General features: G+C 34.3%; 1 protein-coding gene and 1 long non-coding RNA gene across 2 annotated transcripts; both read left to right on the top strand.

Moving 5' to 3' along the window:
- The first annotated feature begins 369 nt into the window (after positions 1 to 369).
- Positions 370 to 1970, top strand: LOC136274051 (uncharacterized). Its single transcript, XR_010712330.1, has 2 exons — positions 370 to 445; positions 1761 to 1970. It is a non-coding gene; the product is annotated as an uncharacterized lncRNA (long non-coding RNA).
- Positions 1971 to 3067: 1097 nt separating this feature from the next.
- On the top strand, positions 3068 to 16418 carry LOC105327127 (Na(+)/citrate cotransporter). Its single transcript, XM_011427439.4, has 14 exons — positions 3068 to 3687; positions 4304 to 4453; positions 5368 to 5483; positions 5586 to 5713; positions 5950 to 6121; positions 6555 to 6713; positions 7356 to 7505; positions 7637 to 7732; positions 9183 to 9287; positions 9506 to 9600; positions 9892 to 10001; positions 14228 to 14389; positions 14550 to 14687; positions 14767 to 16418. The coding sequence occupies exons 1-14, from the start codon at positions 3565 to 3567 to the stop codon at positions 14959 to 14961; spliced, it is 1899 nt and encodes a 632-aa protein (XP_011425741.3). The 5' UTR covers positions 3068 to 3564; the 3' UTR covers positions 14962 to 16418.
- The last annotated feature ends 5229 nt before the right edge of the window (positions 16419 to 21647 follow it).

Raw genomic sequence — 21647 nt, forward strand, 5'->3', positions numbered from 1 at the left:
AATGTTAATGATTCATTGTGTGTGTGTGTGTGTGTTTTCCTTTTTTGAATAACCGTTAATTTTGCAACATCAGTACAGGTTTCTGAACGCACTCGTGTGTTTTACTTACTTAAGCCTCTTCTACAGTCTGTCCCGAGTTATTGCTTCCATTACTTTTTGACGATTTTTAATAAAAAATACACGCACCTGGGGATGAAATACAACAAATACAAGATATCTTCATTGACAAATTATCATTTTTCACTCATAAAAGTTCACAGGAACGAAAAAAAAAAATCTTAAGGAGATTTATAATGGGAAATTTTTACACATTTCCCCCATTCTGAACTCACGCAATTTTTTTACGTTATTATCCGGGCTATTTCATGACTCATGAGGGGGCGTTACAAAACAGATAATTTGGATATTTTTCATTTTACTGGATGAACGTAGTTTTAGCCCAAAGGTATTTATGATTATTGAAATATGAAGAGAAAAGTGGGGGGAGCAAAAACTCGGGGCAGAGTATAGTAAACCATGGCAGGAATATCACATAACTTATTGATGGGTATTTGGGAATCGAAACACAAATAGTGAACCTTGATTGTTGGTATTTTATGCATAAACTATAGAATAGTATGAAATGATGATATTTTACATGTAGATATTTATGAAAACGAGCCTAGGGGAACTTTATCAAATACATGTAAATCCATACGATTAAACAAGTACAGTACTTGTAATGGTGATGTCAGTGAATCAATAACAAGGAGAAAATGCTGCTGATTCGTTACCAGTTGTCAGGATCTTGCAATTAGTGACTAATTCCTGTCACAACCACAACATTTATAGAACCCCAAACCTTGAGAGACTGAAGATTGAAGGGGATGGCTTCTCGGGAAACGGCTGCTTTAGCTGTGAACAGGAAACTGTGGCATACATATTTATATTTGTTATACTTTCATGTTAAATACTGAAATCTGATTGGTTAAGACGCAGTTAATAATATTTACTATTACCCTCAGCGTTAGCAACGCACTTGGCAACGGGTAACATTAAAAAATATTACATGCGCGAAAATTATGCGCGTACGGTTCGCTGTAGAATTCACGTTATTCCTATATAAAAGCAGTAAAATTTTCGTAAAAATTTTAAAAAAGACATTCAGTATAACAAAATAAATAGTGCCTGTTTGGGAGGATAACAGTTGAAATTGACACCCCTCGAAAACCATTGTCAACCTCCGCTTCGCGTCGGTTGACAATGGTTTTCTCGGGGTGTCAATTTCAACTGTTACCCTCCCAAACAGGCACTATTTATATAATGGTGCATCTTAAATGAGTCAAAATTTGTAGCACACATATATAAGGAAACATTCAGATACAAGCAATAGTAGTTGGGTATAATTGGGTATTAATATATTGCATAGAAACAAAATGAATTTAAAACGGTTTAATCATTGGCTCTCCGATCTAGCTGCAATGTTGTCGTCTTTGATTTTTTTTATAATCTGACGTTTTCTGGAAAGATAATACCAAAATGGCAATGAATAACATATGTACATGTGATCCTGTCCTGGCATTTTCGTGACTTGTTAAACTCAGTTTTCAGAGAAAATTTAAATTTTGACAACACGACATCCATTTACAATCCTGATGTCACCCAGAATTTTGGCTGGTGTTGTAAATGTTAATTTTTCGGTCAATGTATTAAGAATAATTAAGTATAATATTCATTAATCAAATGAAGAAAAACTAAAATTACTCTCTGTCCCCATGCAGAAAGAAGAAGAATATGAGAAGGATGCAAAACGCAGTAACATTAAATTGGGACAATGAGCCTTCTCGAATTTCCTCGTGCAGCTGTTGCAACTGTAGAGTAAATAAAGAAGGACCACATTTATTTTCCTCTGCTTGGTAGGTCTACTCACAATTGTAACACTCATGTATGGTTTTATGCATTTAATAAATCAAAGTACTGATGAGAGTTGATTTTATCGATTATCATTTATTTTAAAATCAGCGATATGTGATTTTGCATGGCAAGTAGTATCAGTAATCAAAATATTTCTGGGAAATTGTATGGATCCAGGCAAGATTGAACTCTAGTTTTGTTCAACCAAACTCTCGACTGTCTCCTTTTATCTCCGACAAGCAAGAGAGACTCTCTGTTTTGTCGGATATTAACGGAGACAGCCGAGCGTCTGGTTGAACGAGACTAGTACATTGAAGTCTAGAGTATGAATATACATGTATACGACTTCAAAAAATATCTAAACTGTTTGTACCTTTTAAAATCTTACTATTTTCATGGTATTAATAAATAGGTTTTCTTAAAAAACAATGCTTCAGATTAACATTGCATCTACATTTATCGATTATTTACAGGAATTAAGTGTTGTCAGCGGTATTGATTTGTGCTTAGGTCCAAACACTGTCTCACTTTCGGTTTGCCCGAATAAGTGCATAGGAGAGTTGATTAAAATCAACTCCCAAAAAAGAAGAAAGTGAACCAATGTTATATTGAATCTATCTATACTACATTTAACAATCCAAACAAAGCCTCGGAATATCGATAGACAACCAGAGACTAAACCTGGACATACGTAGAACATTTGAATTAATTTACTGGCAATATGTTCAGTTGCTATACAACATCGTTTTAAATTATGGATAATGATATACTACTTTCTATATGATTTTGCTAAAACAAACAAACAAACAAAATCAACAAGCAAAAAAAAAAAAAAATAAATAAATAAAAACAAAACAAAATAAACATATAAGAAAAGGAAAAAAAAATTAAAAAATCCTAATCGCCCAATAACCAAAATAAAGAACGTTCGAGCAAAGCATTGTTTCTCCATTGTTCGTTACCTAACACTATGATCACTACATGTACCGTTAAGATCGTTAAGATAGTTAAGATTAACATGTAACATGCTTAGATAATGAGCATTGCTCTGTGGTTTGTAAAAAAAACAACTTAACCAGGTCAAACAACTGCGCTGTGTTGTGACGTCCTGGAGAGCTCTGGTTGGTGTTTTGCTGTAGCTATTTTTGTGTTACGCATAATTAGTAACCTAGATTTCAAATGATACAGTACTATCCCTAAATATGTTTTTTAAGTATGAAAAAGAGAAATCAATGTCAAAAATTATTTTAGACATACCTTATTAAACCTAATTTTTAATGAAAATTACGTTCATATTTTTCAATTGCCTATAATATTTTCATGATTGAACTTTTCATTCTACACGAGCACTAGAGCAGCAACTAATAAACATGCCCACTTAAAGGTTTTCCTGTAAAACATTTCATGCCAGGATCTGGGACCTTCGAAACATAAAAAAATTTCTATAAGTTAAATTCCCGCATTGACACTTAATTGACCGCGGTTGAAAAAAAGCGATTTCTTTCTGTACCAAATGTAGCACGCGGCCACACGCTAAATGCAGGACGTGGTGATGCGTGTCGACAGATATTCTGTAATACAAACGACCCAGTTTGCGTGAGTAGTCTGAACATTAAACACCGGTACTGTTTCAAACAAACTTACGTGGATCAGACATTGGATTATGTAAACATGCCAAACGTACGCACCAAAGTCTGGAACATTGTTAAAGACATCTGGTCCCTGAAGCCCGTACTGCTGCCTGTCCTGGTGACCCTACTGCCTCTGCCTATGGTCACAAACTCTGAGTCTAAGGTTAGTAGTGGATCGCAAGTTCTTGTTCTTTATTCTTTTGATAACTTTCATCTCTTAATAAGTAAAGCTACGTTCCCGTTTAATATATATTACCAAAAAACTTCAAAACCCCCTGCAAAATATTGTATAGATAGTAAAGCTACGTTCCCGTTTGATTTGCATAACCAGGAAACTTATAAAACAAAAAATTATACATACGCATTCCACAATTAAGCGGTGTTTTGACTGTGTATACTGTTATAACGCATGCATGTTTAGCGGGAGCTGTATTCAATTCATGGTCAGATCAAATTCCGACTCGTTCACATTATTGATTTACATAGATCAATAATTGAATTTTGATACGAAAGTGTATATTAGTAACATATAACCAACATTCTGCTTTTTTCAAAAATTTTAAATATGCATAAAATAAAGAATGAAACGAAAAAAAATGAGGTCAACTCCATATGACAAAATTTATGGCTTACAAACAGTAAATCACCCAAGTGGGCAGATTAAATATTAAAAGTTTTAGTAAAGTTTTATAGACTACTATATCATAATCATGTTACAATTTGATTCAGTCCTATGTGTTGTCAGTAGGGTGTAAGATTTCCATTGCTGTGTTGTTCAGGCTACACGATGTGGATACACTGTTATAGTGATGGCGGTGCTATGGCTGACGGAAGCCTTGCCTATACCAGTTACCTCCCTTGTGCCCATCTTCATGCTGCCCATGTTAGGCGTGTCCACGGCCAAGGAGGTCAGCAGCAGTTACGTCACGGTAAGGACAAGGGCCACGACCACGGCAAGGTGTTAACCAATAAACCATCTTAAACACCAATATCTACATATTGTATACGATTTAATACAAATTAGAAAAGAAAAAGAAAAGACCACCTTCCCTGTTCTTAAAAACCAATAAGAATGTAACGCGTGAGTTTGTAGACTTATACTTTGGCAGGCAATTTTCTCCTCATTTTTTATATCCTACCAAATGACTTTAATTTGAAAGCAATAATTTCTTATGATTATTAACTTAGATTGACGTGCACAGATGCATATTATCAGCATATTGAACAATATTTGAAATCGACAAAGTCTGAACATTCTTAAAGTTTTAATTCAGAAAAAAAAATTCACAAAGCCACCTTTACATATGAACAGTAAATTATGTCATTAAAATGAAAACTAGGTCAACTGTTTGTTTAAAGCTCTGAGGAGAGGATAATTATTCTGGCTGATTTAATCCTTGTGCAACCTCATTTAGTGTTATGACACCACGGCCAATTTTGTCGTAGGACTGAATATAAACTATAGATTATCAATCTATAAACGTTGTTGCTTTGGAAATTTTTTTTTGATGCATGTCATCAATTTATCTTTACTTGATATACGCCATGGTTGTTCTAAATACATTATCTGTTTGATATACGCCATGGTCTGTTTGATGATATAAGTTATGGCTGATCTTTACATGATCTGTTTGATGATATATACGCCATGGTTGATCTGTACATTATTTGAGTGATATACGCCGTGGTTGGTCTATACATTATCTGGTTCATATTCTGTACATTATCTGTTTGATGATACATGTATATGCCATGGTTGGTTTGTACATTATCTGGTTGATGATTTACGCTATAAGATCCGTTTTTGGTAAACCTTTTATCCTCACGCCATGTTTTTATTTAGGACACGTCAATGCTGTTTCTGGGGGGACTTATCGTGGCGGTGGCGGTGGAGGAGTGGAACCTCCACAGGAGGATAGCTCTGGCCATACTCCGCCTTGTCGGCGCTCAACCCAATCTGTAAGCATCCCTATCACGCTGTTTTATTTCTATGTCATCATCTAGCACTACATTGTGTATTACACTTAAAGGAACAGTGTAACATTTGTTGCATGTTTTCAGCTTGATGTTGGGTCTCATGTTGCCCACCTGGTTTTTGTCCATGTGGATCAGCAACACAGCAGCAGCCGCCATGATGATTCCCATTGTTGGAGCTGTGACGTCACACGTTAAGTCTGTTGTAATAGAAGGTAATGCTCTGACAATTATAAACTAATCCTTTTTTACTTACCTTGGTTTATAAAACTTAATATTCATTGAGTATAAGATTAACAGAAGATATTTTGGAATCAATCTACTTAATTGAACGCCTCGTTGAAAGTATCTATTAGTAAACTTATCAGTTTAAAAAATACATTTCATTACTTTGTTGCAGCGATAGCATATGATTCCATTTCGAAAAAACATTATTTTTAAAAATATTCAGGAGGAATGGAAGACCCAGACGACCTTTGTCTCCTAGCAACGAATGACAAAGATGTACACGTAGAGATGCAAAAAGGAGAGAAGGTTGTTTTAACATCCGTCAGCAAAAAGTCGAATGAAAAGGAAAATTCAAATGATGTCAACAGCACCTCACAGAACGCGCAGTATAATCGGTAGGAGCTGAGACTCATACATTGTATACATGCATTCAATAAGTGCACTATGATATTAACCGTGCCAAAGCTGCAGATTTCCCATGTCATTACTGCATATTTTTTGTAAAGCCGCATAAACATGTGTTCTACAGTCAATGTCGACTCAGAACTTAAGAACTTAATCAGTGCATTGTAGCTCAAATTTACGAATCCAAGGGACGAATATGTAGGGCAGGAGTATGGTAAAAATTGAAATAGCTGACCCGTATCAATAGAAGAGAAGAAGGTTGATAACCTTTGGTCATCAGCTTTTAGTCAGCTCTCTCTAATCTATGATAATAAATGGAATAAAACACCAACATTGTGAATAAAGTGTTTCATGTCGTACATACTGAATTTGTATTTTCATGACAATTTGCTAAGTTAACTTTTTTTTATATTTTAACAACAGCTCCCCTTCAAGGAGCAGTGCATCTCCAGATGCCCTCAGAATGCACAGTAAACTCTCCAAAGCACTGGCCCTGTCCATAGCGTACGCTGCCAACACCGGCGGCATTGCCACCTTAACCGGAACTCCACCGAACCTCGTCTTTAAAGCAGTCACTGATGAGTAAGGATTTTCTCGAAGTAAAAGACTGCAAAAATCGCTTCATACACATAATTTTGCAGATGCTACGATGAAAACATCGGGTTTCGTTTGCTTATTTCTTAATTACATATTTTGATTACGTACATTGCTGCTAGTTGACTTCCACTTTGCACCTGCTTTTCGCTTTTTGTTTAAACGTCATCATCTGACAAAGTAACAAAGCACACTAAAGTTACAATTGTCGGTGTTTGTTTTGTTTGTACAATTGTCGGTATTTGTTTTGTTTGTACAATTGTCGGTGTTTGTTTTGTTTGTACAATTGTCGGTGTTTGTTTTGATTGTACAATTGTCGGTGTTTGTTTTGTTTGTACAATTGTCGGTGTTTGTTATGTTTGTACAATTGTCGGTGTTTGTTTTGTTTGTACAATGGTCGGTGTTTGTTTTGTTTGTACAATGGTCAGTGTTTGTTTTGTTTGTACAATTGTCAGTGTTTGTTTTGTTTGTACAATTGTCAGTGTTTGTTTTGTTTGTACAATGGTCGGTGTTTGTTTTGTTTGTACAATGGTCGGTGTTTGTTTTGTTTGTAGAATGGTCTTTTTGTTTTGTTTGTACAATTGTCGGTGTTTGTTTTGTTTGTACAATTGTCGGTGTCTTATGTTTCAGGGCTTTTGCTCAGGCAGGGAAACTGTACGACGGCCAAGAATGGGTCTCCGGGGTCAACTTCACTTCCTGGCTGCTCTTTGCCCTCCCAATCTCATTTCTTACCCTTATTCTGGGATGGTTGTGGCTTCAGATGTTTTTCCTTAGATGCAAGTATGACCACATATCTTTTGAAATTGTTCAATTATATATCATGTACGCTATCTTGTTATTATCTAAGAATTTTTTGTCCTTATACATATGTTGATCAAAATAGAATAAAAACAGTGTATATGATTTTGAAGGCAGCCCTGCGATTGCTTCAGGAAAATAAAGTCAGACCGAGACAAGGAGGTGCGAGAAATCATCGCCAAAGAGTTCAAGGCATTGGGCAGGATAACGTAAGATATGACAGACTTCACATGTCAACAGCAACACAGGTTCTTTGTTTTTAAAAGTGGTTTGATGTTGTACTTGAAATGACTGAGCTTTGGTATACATTGTAAATTAACTTTGATGTTGCTACGACCTTTGTTAGTTGTACTGTTGTATAGATAAGGGGACCTTGCAATAATAATACACAATACAAAATACGATTTTTTTCAATGATCGCAACCGCACATACATGTATATTATACTCCTACAGACTGAATAATTCTGGAAAGTAGAATAGCATTGAATCTTATTACAAACGTTTCATCAAAATAGAGTCCTTCAAGTTGACATTAATGATTCATAAACAATTCGAATTAAGCATCAGAGTCGTATCAATATACATGTAACGAAATCATTTAATGGCAAATAAAGCATAAACAAAGGAAGAAAATACTTAGTAGATGCATGGATTTCTATGTATGAAATAAAAATAGCTCCTTTAAAATTCTGCATAAATTCAATAATCTTGGTAAATGCGGGAAATGTAAGAATATGTCTTGACTATTTGAAGATAAAACTATTTCTTTCACCGATAAATATTTTGGAAAGTAAATATAAATGTTTTGATTCAGATTGCTGACTATTTTCCACCATGAACATTCTCAAGTAGAATTTTCACTAAGAAGATGGGTGAATAAGGCGTGTAAAATGCCCATACGAGGAATGATTAGATAATGCAAAATTAAAATATCATCAAATCTGATAATTTTTGTAAAAATAACTTAAAACAATGTATATTTAACGTAACATCGGTTTGTAACCCTTAAATATTTTAAAAACTTGTAATAGGTTGATTCAAACTGGTGTATGCGTGTCAAAACCTCCAAATACTAGTAGTGTCATTTTTATAACTTCAATGCCTTTTCTTTTATAGAGTGGGTCGGAGCTCCATATTTTTGTCATAGTTTAAATGCGGTTTAATGAAATCAAAATCGATTTTATTCAACAAAAATGTGGAGAGATGACCCACTATACTTTAAAAATGTCATTTTGTAGCCCAACAGTTGAATATTTTAGAAAAATAATACAAGTCCGTAAATTCGTGGCCAACGTCTCATATAGCATTTAAACAAAGCACTTTGTTGTGAGTGAAATGGCTCAGTGGTTAGAGCACCAGATACTGAGTATTAGGTAACTTTATAGAACATAGGTTTTTAGGTTGTGGGTTCGATACCACGAGAACTTAAGGATTTATTATTTTTTCCTTATCTTTTTTGAAATATTTCAAACTGAATATAGTTAGAAATTACCCTTTTGTAAACTTGTATCATAACATATCAAATATATTTAATTGAAAAAAATGTTACATTTGAAATTGTATTTTACGACTAAACCAAATGGGCAGTTGCACCATCTTATTCCCCCATCTTCTTTATAAATACCACAACTTTAGTCACATAGTGAAATCTATTCTAGGTTCGCCGAGTGTCTGATTTCCTTTTTATTCATAAGTCTGGCATTCTTGTGGATTTTCCGAGATCCGCCTAATATCAAAGGTTGGGGAGATTTATTTCCAGGCAGGTCAGTCTTTTTGTTTTATATTGTATTTGAATGATTTAATTAAAGCAGAACCAAAGCTACATTTAGGTCTTTATGTCAGAAAATGTTATAATGTTTCTATAATTTGTTATTATCTCTTTATCTAGAATGATTGACTTAGATTTATAAGATTTTTTCCGTAGTGTTTTGGATATCAAATAAGGGGTCAGTTAATGTCGTTACGGTATTTTACATTGCAGATATGTGAGTGATTCCACACCAGTAATGCTGATTGCTGTATTGTTGTTTGTTCTCCCCGCTAAAGTACCAGCAATATTTTGCGCAAGAAAAACGGGTATAATAAACTAGTATTTTTATGTTGCAAAATCCATATAAATTGACGTTATTTAGCTATTTTGAAAAGTTTAGATAAAATCGCCAAAAAAATGTCGTTTAATGTTGGAGGGGAATTGTGTCGATCTGAAATAGAAGTGCCTTGTTCCACGGCTGAATACGTTCCTCTCTTCATTACCCGGGTTTGGACCTAAATATTCTAAGGGCATTCTTTTTTAATCGAGATTTACCAATGAATTGTTTTAGATACCAATATCCATTTTCTATACAACTACAGTACCTTTTGTTACAGATGAGGATCGCTACACACCTTTGCTGACCTGGGAGAAAACGGCCGAGAAAGTCCCGTGGGGAGTGATCGTCTTGCTGGGGGGTGGGTTCGCTCTCGCTCAGGCCAGCGGAGTAAGATATAGATCTCTGTAATGTTAGGAAATCCATATTCAAGTTAAAAATGAAAGGCCAGGCATTTAACTGGACCATAAATATTTGAATGTTTAAACACGTCGATCAAAGAAATGTTCATTCCATTTAAGAGCATAAACATGCATACATTAGGATGCAATGATATTAAGAGCTTGTACAAGTGTAAATCTGATTGACCACTTTAAAAAAATCAGTATGGAATTGAAAATCCTCCTTTAGAATCCCCATGAATTTAAAAAAGAGGGAAACTGGTATCAAATCAACATAATCACCGGAAGTTATCTCTCTTTAAACAATTTGCCGTTCCATTTGAAATCGCCTAACTATAGCCATGAACCAAAAATTTGTTTTACTTAAACAATAATCTTTTTATAATAATGTCTTTCTTTTAAGAAATTAATATATTGATTGAAATGTATATTAAAATGTAAGTTAAATGTAATTTAAATTAACTAAATTACTATTAATATACATCAGTACGTTAGCTAAAAGAAACAGCCAAATCGTCTCCTATGGAAATTTGAGTCTGACATCATCGTTATCATTTCGTGCAGTCTGTGATTTTTCTTAAGTCGCTGAAGATTTCAACCAATCGATAAACTAGGCATGTAGATTTCAATCTGGGTGTTTCGGTAGAGCTATGAATTAACAATAAGTTTCCGTAAGAAATAGAGAGAATCATACTCGGTAGATGTAAATATTTTAAATTGACGTAAGTTATCTCTCTTACAGCACTTTGCCTTTTATCGGAGCAAATCCAGCTGAGAAATTATCAGAAACGCAAACGACTTAGATGAAAAACATTAAAAGATATCAAAAATGTTCTATTATGTAATCTGTGAGCCAAAAAAATGTGTACCTCCATACTGTAGTTTTCCCTGCGAAACAACAAAAATAATGATCTTCAATTCTACAGGGCATGCGCGGATACAGCCATTTTTTCCAGGGGTGGGAATGTCTGATGGTTATTCAAGTTTGCCAGGGGGGTCTTAAGCATATTTTTTGGGGTAATTTTTAATATAAATTCGAAAATTGAAAATTTACGGGGGGGGGGGGGGACTGAAACCCCTTGACACCCCTTTAGATCCGCGGATGCAGGAAACAATTCTTATATGTAGCATTGATACCTGAATTACTACATAGGATGTAAATCTGAATTTTTAGCTCACCGAGACGAAGTCAAGGAGAGCTTATGCTATACCCTCGGCGTCGGCGGTGGCGTCGGCGTCGGCGTCGGCGTCCGGACCTGGTTAAAGTTTTTGTTGCAGGTCCTGTATCTAAGCTATTACTTGTCCTATCTTCACCAAACTTGCATGGATGATGCATCTGGACCTACTTATGGACTTGAAAGACTTGGATGCTGAATCTGGGTCCTAAATTTCAGATGCTGGAGGAGGTTAAGGTTGTTGGACCAGGTTAAAGTTTTTGTTGCAGGTGCCCTTTGATAGCAGTATCTTAGTTACTGCTGGTCTGTACTTCACCAAACTTGCATGGATGGTGTGCCTTATGATACTGATGCACCAGACAGGCTTGAGTGCTGAATCTGAGCTATAAGTTTCGGATGCTGGAGGAGGTTAAGGTTTTTGGAGCAGGTTAAAGTTTTTGTTGCGGGTGCCCATTGATAGCAATATCTAAGTTACTACTGGTCCTAACTTCACCAAACTTGTATGGATGGTGTGCCTTATGATACTGATGCACCAGACAGGCTTGAGTGCTGAATCTGAGCTATAAGTTTCGGATGCTGGAGGAGGTTAAGGTTTTTGGAGCAGGTTAAAGTTTTTGTTGCGGGTGCCCATTGATAGCAATATCTAAGTTACTACTGGTCCTAACTTCACCAAACTTGTATGGATGGTGTGCCTTATGATACTGATGCACCAGACAGGCTTGAGTGCTGAATCTGAGCTATAAGTTTCGGATGCTGGAAGAGGTTAAGGTTTTTAGAGCTGGTTAAAATTTTTGTTGCAGGTGCCCTCTGATGATTAATCTTAGTTACTACTGGTCCTAACTTCACCAAACTTGTATGGATGGTGCGTCTTATGATACTGATGCACCTGACAAGCTTGAATGCTGAATCTGAGCAATAGGTTTCGGATGCTGGAGGAGGTTAAGGTTTTTAGAGCTGGTTAGATAAAGTTTTTGAAACAGGTGCCCTCTGATGATGATATCTTAGTTATTACTTGTCCTTACTTCACCAGACTTCCATGGATGGTGTGTCTTATGATACTGATGCACCTGACAGGCTTGAATGCATAGTCTGGTTTCGGATGCTGGATAAAGTTAAGTTTTTAGGAACAGGTCACATGTTTAATAGATGATAGTACTATTTCAAACTTGCATAGTTGATTTTACTGTAATATGATGAATCGCAGAGGTAGCTTCAGATGCAGAGCTTGATCTCCATTATCAAGGATGCTAAAAAATAAATCTTAGTTATTACTGGTCCTAACTTCACCAAACTTGAATGGATGGTGTGTCTTATGATACAGATGCACCTGACAGGCTTGAGTGCTGAATCTGAGCCATAGGTTGCGGATGCTGGAGGAAGTTAAGGTTTTAATTGCTAGTGCCCTCTGATGATGATATCTTAGTTATTACTGGTCCAAACTTCACCAAAATTGCATGGATGATGCGTCTTATGATACAAATGCACCTGATGGGCTTGAATGCTGAATCTGAGCCATAGGTTTCGGATGCTGAATGAGGTTTAGTTTTTTGGAACAGGTCACATGTTTTATAGATGATAGCTTGCATAGTTGATTTAACTTTATTATAAATTAAATGCAGAGGTTGCTTCAGAAGCAGAGCCTGATCTCCATTATCAAGGATGCTAAAGAAATCTCCTACCTCACTCAAACCAGCTCGATAGATAGATGTGTTTGTTGATAAATGATATAACATGATTCCTATGATAAAGTATTGTATGATATGAAACAATATTGTTTGATATGATACAATATGATATCATATGTTATATTATAAAAAGTTATACGATACGATATGATATTGTATCAATTTTTTTGATATTTTATGATATGATTATGTATCATGATATTGTTATGTATAGTATTGTATATTATGATACAATATTGTATAATATTATATTGTATTTTTAATTTATTAATTCACATGATACAATTACATAAGATATTGCAAAATATTATATTGTATCCTATGATACAATATTGTATATTCTATAATATTGTATCATACAATATTGTATAATATGATATTGGTTTCAGTAATATAGAATTATATCACGTGAAATTGTATTATATGATATTGTAATATTATATGATTTTGTATCATACGATATTGTATGATATGATATTGGTTTATATGATATATTATCATATCACATGAAATTGTATTATATGATATTGTAATATATTTTATTGTGTCATATGATGCAATATGTATAATATAATAATGTATTTTATAATATTTTACCATATCACATAATATTGTATCATTTGATAAGATATAATGTTGGAATCAAATTATATTGTATTATATGATATAATATCATATTATGTATCAAATATGTTTCAGTGTCATTCAATACAATATCATTCTATATTATACAATATAATATCATGTTTCAGTGTTATGATGTATTATGTAATATGATATTGTAATATGATACTATATTGTATTATATTTTATGATATTGTATTATGTGATCAAATACAATAAGGTATAACACAATACAATGTCATATCATACGTTACAATATCAAATCTCATTATTGTTTATTACGGTATTTTATTTATTATATGATATATATTACATTAGAAATATGACATGATTCAATATTTAATTTTATATCATTGTATTGATTAAAATATGAACATATGATATCATAAAAAAATTTATCAGATGATATACGAGATTTTGTCAAAACAGAATCCATGAATATCCAAGATCATAAAGTATGATTTTCATATAAAATGATAAAGGTGGTCTTACGAAGGTGATGTCTCATAAGGGTGATGCTCCGTCTCGGTGAGCTTAGTAATCTATGATTACCTATGTTTTGAGCTTCAAATTTCATGTAATTTACAAGTAAATATCATGTTCAGTTAAGTGTGTACATTTACTAAATATTTTAAAAGCATCTTTTCGTATGCTTCTGTTATAAAGAAATGTCTTTTTCCAACGTTAGTAAATAACTTGAAACGTCAGCTTATTTTGTCCTGTTGTTGTAGCGTTCTGGCCTGTCAAAATGGTTTGGGGACAGCCTCGAGTTCTTCGCTAGTTACAGTCCATTCGTGATGTGCTTGGTGGTTAGTTTGGTGGTTGCTGCCGTCACAGAAGTCACTAGCAACACAGCAACCGCAACATTGTTGATGCCAATATTGCAGGAACTGGTATCTATAACATATTATGTCAACATCAATAAATTTTGACAAAACGAAAATCATTTTCAATCAAGATTTTTAATAAGGAAAGATAACCAATATGAAAGCATTCAGTCTCCGTAAAGTCTGAAATGATATTTTTCCTGTATGTTATGTCTCTCATGTACAGTCGATCGCCGCTGGAATGAACCCTTTATATCTGATGATGGCGGCCGCGGTGGCGTGCTCGTTTGCCTTCATGTTGCCCGTGGCGACCCCTCCAAGTGCCATTGTGTTTGCCCATGGCTATCTTTCTATCCCCGACATGGTATGCAGTTCAAATGTTTTTCATTGAGGTTTTTCTAACCTTTGATGTTGAGTTCATGAACTCTTTCGTTTTTTTTCAGGCCTCAGCAGGACTTGCCATGAACGTTATTGCTGTGTTCATCTTGACAGTCGGAATAAACACTTGGGGGAACCTGCTTTTTAACTTTGACACCATTCCTGTGATTTTCGAAGAGATAAAGAAGAACCAGACGTTAGTTGTGTCCGTTGTTAAACCAATAGAGTCCATGTTTAATGTATCCAAACCTCTCGTGTGATTGGTTCTCCAAACCTTTCTAATGAGCCAAACTCAAGGATGTACCTACACGTAACTAATGCATTATATCACTGCGCCCACAACAGAGGGACAATCAGGGACAATCGTTTGCTCAAGTATTGGAGTTTCTTTACTATCATCAATATGTACATGTACCCATTAGTATGGCACTCACATATTCGGATAATGTATGAAATACCGTATAAAACTTGGTTTAGTTATGAAGTATACTTAGTATAAAACTTAGTTTAAATGACATATTTTTGAGATTTGTGTTTGATAGCACTTGAAAAACAAAGTAAGAGGAGCACATGGCTCATTGGTCTTGGGCGATAGGCCAGTAACCAAACGGTAGCTGGTTCAAAACCCGCTGTGGTCACTTGATGTTGTGTGTTGTACACGTAGACAAGGCATTTTATCTACATTGTCTCAGTATACCCAGCTGTAAACCTGCGATGGACCGGTGTCCCATCCAAGGGGAGTCAACAAATAGTGTCCATGTCTTATCCGCTTAGCACCACGAAAACCTGGGGATAAGCACTACGGCCTAATGCGCTCTAATTTAACTGTACATACTAACATTTTTTGTGTGCGGTAGCAATAATATTGTCTTTAATATTCGATATTCAGACAGTTTTGGGTTTGCTGGAATTTTTAAAGTTAAAAAAACCTAATGTTTCGTACAACTGCAGTTATTGTACAATGATATACACGTATCGATGATTATAAACTGTAATTCTAAAATGTTCTTGTCTGATAGCCACTCGGTATTTTCATTTTAAGGAGTTGTAATCGGATATCATTATTTTGTCACATCAGTATTTATTACATGCACCTTGGAATTTGAAATGTTCAATAAATTTATGAATTGATAACTACATAGAGTGATAGGAAGGTATAGAAAACAACGAACTAAAATGTTCAAAATAGTTTTATAGCAGCCTTTTACGGTATTTTGATACCTGTACCGCTCATTTTTTCATTAGAATATGAAGACTTTTCCCCAACAATATCTAACATAACAAATATCAAAGAAAAAGTATGATTTCTGTAGCATGTTAGCTGTAACAGGATTCAATAGAGACAAGTTCTGCAATATGGCTACAATGTACGTTCATACCGACATGAAGTACAAAAGACAGCATTTCAATGTTAAGAATTCATACAAACTTTTTTTTCTTCCATTCTTATCTTGTGTAATGTTCATAATTACAGAATGCATAATCCATAACGCACAAGGAGTCATGACAGATTTTCTCAGGAGACAAACTAATTACAAGGAGTTAATATAAATACTGGTAAAACAGAATTTGTATATAGGACACAAGGATGGCAAGATTGTCGTTATAAAACGGCATCTCTTCTGCTGGAATGAAATTATGATTGTAGGTTGACCCAAAGTAAAAGTTTCTATTTTTTGTGGGGAGTGGAAGGGAACACGCGTTGCCAATTAAACAACCCCAACAACCCCCCCCCCCCCCAAAAAAAAAATCCAAACAAACAAAACCCTAATACTTGTAACAATGCTCCAGTGTTTTAAATCAAGTTTATTTAAAACTCATTCTTACAAACTTTTTTTTAAAATCAAAAACATAATAATCGTGTAAATACTTAACAACCCTCTCTTGAAAACGGAAATCAGCTTGGGCATTGTTCCTTGATTGTGCTTTAGGACGACTACAGTTTCCCCCTTTCGACTATTCAGGAATTGGCGCAGACATATTTGTGATTTTAATTACGGATTCTTCAAGCAAGGTGTTCGTCCAAAAAACAAAATTTACTCGCTCTAGGTGGAATTTAATTAATTCACTCGTGCATTTAATATATATTAAAATGTAGGTCGAATGTCGCCGATAGAGATAATTAAGCTGATGAAAAAAAATGAAGCATTTAAAGTATTCAATGTATAATGACCACTTTTTGTACCGAATAAATGAATGGTCCGATATTCATAACCATAAAATCATTCTGTTCATTTTTTTTCAAGTTGTTATCAAATAAAATTACCCAACCCAAGGAATTTTCAAAATTTTGATTATTGTCCAAATTAATTGCAGCTTGATTTTTACATTGAAGGCTATGGGCAGCGAATGTTTTATTAATATATTGTAAAAAGTAACTTGAAATTTATACAATTCTCTCGGTGAATTTATGCAAAAACTTTGAAATAGGAATTAAGTAAAATGAATCATTTTCTGCAGATATTTTGGCAAAATTAATTTTTTCCTCTTTTCATAAAGAAAAAAACAACTCTTCAAAAAAAGTTAAAGGTGCAAAATGACTGGCTTCTTATTTTGTCAGTCATGTAAATTTGGTTCATTTAACTTTCGTTCTTATCTAGCAATGCATATTAAACTAATTCAAAATGATTTAAAATTGTCAATATTCCTTCATTATATACACTGAATACCTTACTAAATACTAAATATAAAACGCTGTAAATCTGGTTCACTTGAGATAAACACGGCGTGTTTGCCTCATGTTGAAATGTCAAGATCGAGTTCAAGGACATCGGAAACCTAACGTATGTCGTAATTCTAATACATTGTATGCACATTTTGTGCACCCAACTGAAAATAGAGTTATATATTTAAGGCGTAATATTGTGATAATTATGCTCACTCGATTGAATTTAAATGTGTACTCTTGATATTCATATATATAATTTACATTTTCCAGTGCCTTTGTCTGTGATAAAGTGTTCAATACATTTCATCAGTGACTAGATGATATGCCGCTCAAGCGCGGAAATTATTGCAACTCTGTATATAAATACGAGATATCATGTGTATTCATATTCTTTTTAGGTTATTGCTATCCGTTTTCGTCCGTCGTCGTGCGTCGTGCATTAACAATTTTACATTTTTAATGTAAAATTGTTAACATTGTTAATTTTTTTAATTTTGTTAAAAATTGTAAACAATGTAAAATTGTTAACATTGTTAATTTTTTTAATTTTGAAAGATTTCGGGCAGGGGGGGGTGGTCGTCATAACAAATTGATAATATTTTTTACTCCAGAATGAAACCTAATTAAATAAATATATGAGGCTCCTCGACAAGTTTGTGAATGGGTTATATGCTACTCAGGTGACCTTTAAGGACTATTGGCCTCTTGTTTGTTGCAGCTGACTAGAAAAAAATACACACATTCTTTTCTTTTATTTCAAATTAGGGAATGAGTGTATAGTGCGTAGTATTTCTTTTTTAAATTTTGTTCTTTAGGTCAAATCTCAATATAACCCGCGTTCTTGGTTACCCCGTTCTGGAAAGTTATATCCATCAAAACTATTAAAAATCCCACTAAATATATTCACTCTTTACGGAATCATTCAATATCATTCTATGATCACCTCATAACACTCAAAGAATGATTCCTTATCCCTTAAAAATATTTATTTCAACTTTGCATGTAATTTTTATATGTAATTTATGAAGTTGTATAATTATGTGAATAAAAAAAGGCTTTTTACAATGTAATACATTTATTTTACACATATCTTGATCATGTCGTTTTAATTTCCATGTTTGTCATGTTTTATTCATTTATCCGCATTTTTTTATTGAAAGGTTTTGGATATGATATGTGCAATTAATATGATTATAGAACTGGCAAGTCACAGAGGAAAATAAGAAGTATATGAAGCATCATAGCAATATTCCATTTAATGATGATATTAACACTGTGAATATACATGTAATAATTCAAATACGACTCTATCAGGCACGTAGCATCGTTTTTGAAAGTGGGTGGGGAGGGGTGGGGGCGGGGGCAGACTCATCCAAAAGATCTTGATAAGCAAAAAAAATAAAAGGAAATTTGGAATTTCCCAAAATCTTCAAAATCCTAATCCGGGGGGGGGGGGGGGGGGGGGGGGGGGGCTAGCGTAGTGTATATAACTTCAATTTCACTCCTAATTTCCTTATTCTCATATCAATTTTTTTCATACTTCCAAAAAGGGGGGGGGGGCAACTCCATGATAATTCAATTTTTAATATGTAAAATGCCCCCCCCCCCCTTGATGCTACGTGCATGTCTATGTAAACCTTTTAAATAAAATGTAATGTATTGTTTTAATAAAGAAAATTACTGTATGAGTGTAAATACAAAATTTACGTAATGCCAACTTAGATTGTTAACAATAAAATAGAAAGGATAACTAAAATTTACAAGATAGAAAGGCACAGTTCAGAAAACTTTTCAAACCTTTCAATATAATTTAATACGCTTTTTTACAATACATTACGCACAAATTTCATTTTGTATTATATGCTAGTAGTCAATAGAAATGTGAAGATTTTTCCATCTACAACAGAGATTTGACAATCCAAACAATGAAGGCTATCCCGAACTCGTGATTAAATGCTATATACATCATTGTATGGCTATACTCTGTCCCGAGTTTTTGCTTCCACTACTTTTTGCTTGATATTTCGATAATAATAAATACCTTTGTACTCAAACTACATTCATCCACTTATATGAAAAATGTCCAGATTATCTCTTTTGAAACGCCCCCTCTACCGCTGTTTCAATACACATCCCAAAATAGAATATCTACGGGGATTTTGCATTGCATCAGCCATTAATAAGCCCGGATGATAATGTTGAAAAATTACTCGAGGTGTCCCGAGTACTTCCGAATGGAGGAAAGATGTAAACATTTCCCATTATAAATCTCCGTATGAAATTTGTTTTCGTAGGGATAATTTGTAAATGAAAATATCTTGGATATTCTCCATTTCATCAATTTCAACTGTACTTCTTTCACAGGTATGTGTATTTTTATTAAAGATAATCAAAAAGCGATGGAAGCAATAACTTGGGACAGACTATTATAACATTCTGTATATTTAAATCCGTATATGATATGCAAATATACATTTAATTTACTTTATATAATATGTGGAACTGTGGAAAACTTTATCAGGGGTGTCAACACCCCCTACTTTAGACTTCTAAGAGTCTAATGTTAAAAATTATATTATATAAGGAATAAGGAATCATTCTTTGAGTATTATGAGGTGATAATTTTGGTCGGGGCGTGATCAAATCCAATAGAGCCCGAAGGGCTTTATGATAGATTTGATCACGCCCTGACCGAAATTATAACCTCATAATATTCAATGAATGATTCCTTATTACTTATATCTATATGATTTTAAACCATCGTACGATTAAATATTTAAATATATGTAAGCAAACCCCGCTGGCGCCCCAATTTGGCTTTATGAGTTATATTGTACAAAATCGATACGTAGTGTTATCACAGGCAAAACACAAAGACACTGGAAAATGTAAATATATATAAATAGTGCCTGTTTTTTTTTTTGGGGGGGGGGGGTAACAATTGAATTTGACACCCTGAGGAAACCATTGTCAACCGACGCAATTTCAACTGTTATCCTCCCAAACAGGCACTATTTATAGAGAATTTTTTACTGCTTTTATTATCAAAACCGATTTGGTTTGACTTTTCCTATAGCGTCACGATCATTTCTGTCAGCTACGTCATGCATAAATTATACACGCCGCCGGTGTGAAAACTATATGATTGGTTAACTCCTTTTTTTAGGCCAAGTTATCAGTATACGCTTATGCAATGCCAGAGCTGAAGGATTTCTCAGAACAGTTTATTTCCCCCCAATATTATTCATTCAAAATCGACTATCCTGTATGTTTAAATTCTGTGCTAAACTCTCTGTGTAAACGGGCGTTAAACCATAGCCTCAAGCTACGGTCCAGAGTACGGCGTTATAAAAAATATAATATTTAAAAGTTGCATGTGCTAAGCGTTCATTTCATGTAAATACCGTAAATGTATAATGCACATGTATTACCTACTAACTTGCCAGTCAAAGTGATAGGTATGAATTCCTCGATTTCTACACCTTTCGATCGGCAATCGACAGTCAATAAAAGTATTGAACGATGGTGTGAAAGAACGAGACGGAAGTGGAGAGTGCACTCGGAGGTCTTCATTAGGCAAGTGTCCGATTCGTTTCTCTTCTGTTGCCCTATCACTTTCGGTGTAAATATATATACTAAAATATCCACAAACCATTTACTGCAGATTTCTTTATTTTACCTGTCTCTGAACCCCCGATCACCCGCTCCATACATGAACACTGGTTTGTTTACATACATAAAAATACAGTTCTTGATCCGCTTTCCGAGTACGGTTAACAGGTTAAAGGTTGTTTAATAGAAGAAAGTTTGGGGCGGGTAAAGCTACAATTATTAACAATAGTAAACTAAATGAAGAATTATTTAAATGGATTATTTGCACAAAATGTGGTATGGTATGATGTAAATATTTTTAAAAAATAGTGTTATTTTTATACGCGGCAAATTGCCGTTAAGTTTTTTTGTACATTTAAGTATTGTATGCACTGTAGCTTTATATTTTCTAACCCAAAATTTATACACAGAGCTACAGCTATATATGTTATGTACCGTATGTATTGTTTTATCACAAGTGTACACTTTCGAAAAATAGCCCAATTTCGACAGTCACGAGCACCCATGTGAATTTTTCATTCTCTGATATGTTGTTGTTCTGTCCGTGCATAATTTAGTCTTAGTTAACCAGCAGCCAATCAGCGGTAAGCTGAATCCACCAATAAAAAAACTGTGGTTAAGGTGCGGGTATTGTTTATGTATGACGTAGCTGAAAAAGTTGAACGC

This window comes from Magallana gigas, chromosome 3, assembly GCF_963853765.1.
Source record: "Magallana gigas chromosome 3, xbMagGiga1.1, whole genome shotgun sequence".
In the NCBI taxonomy this organism is placed as follows: Eukaryota; Metazoa; Mollusca; class Bivalvia; order Ostreida; family Ostreidae; genus Magallana; species Magallana gigas.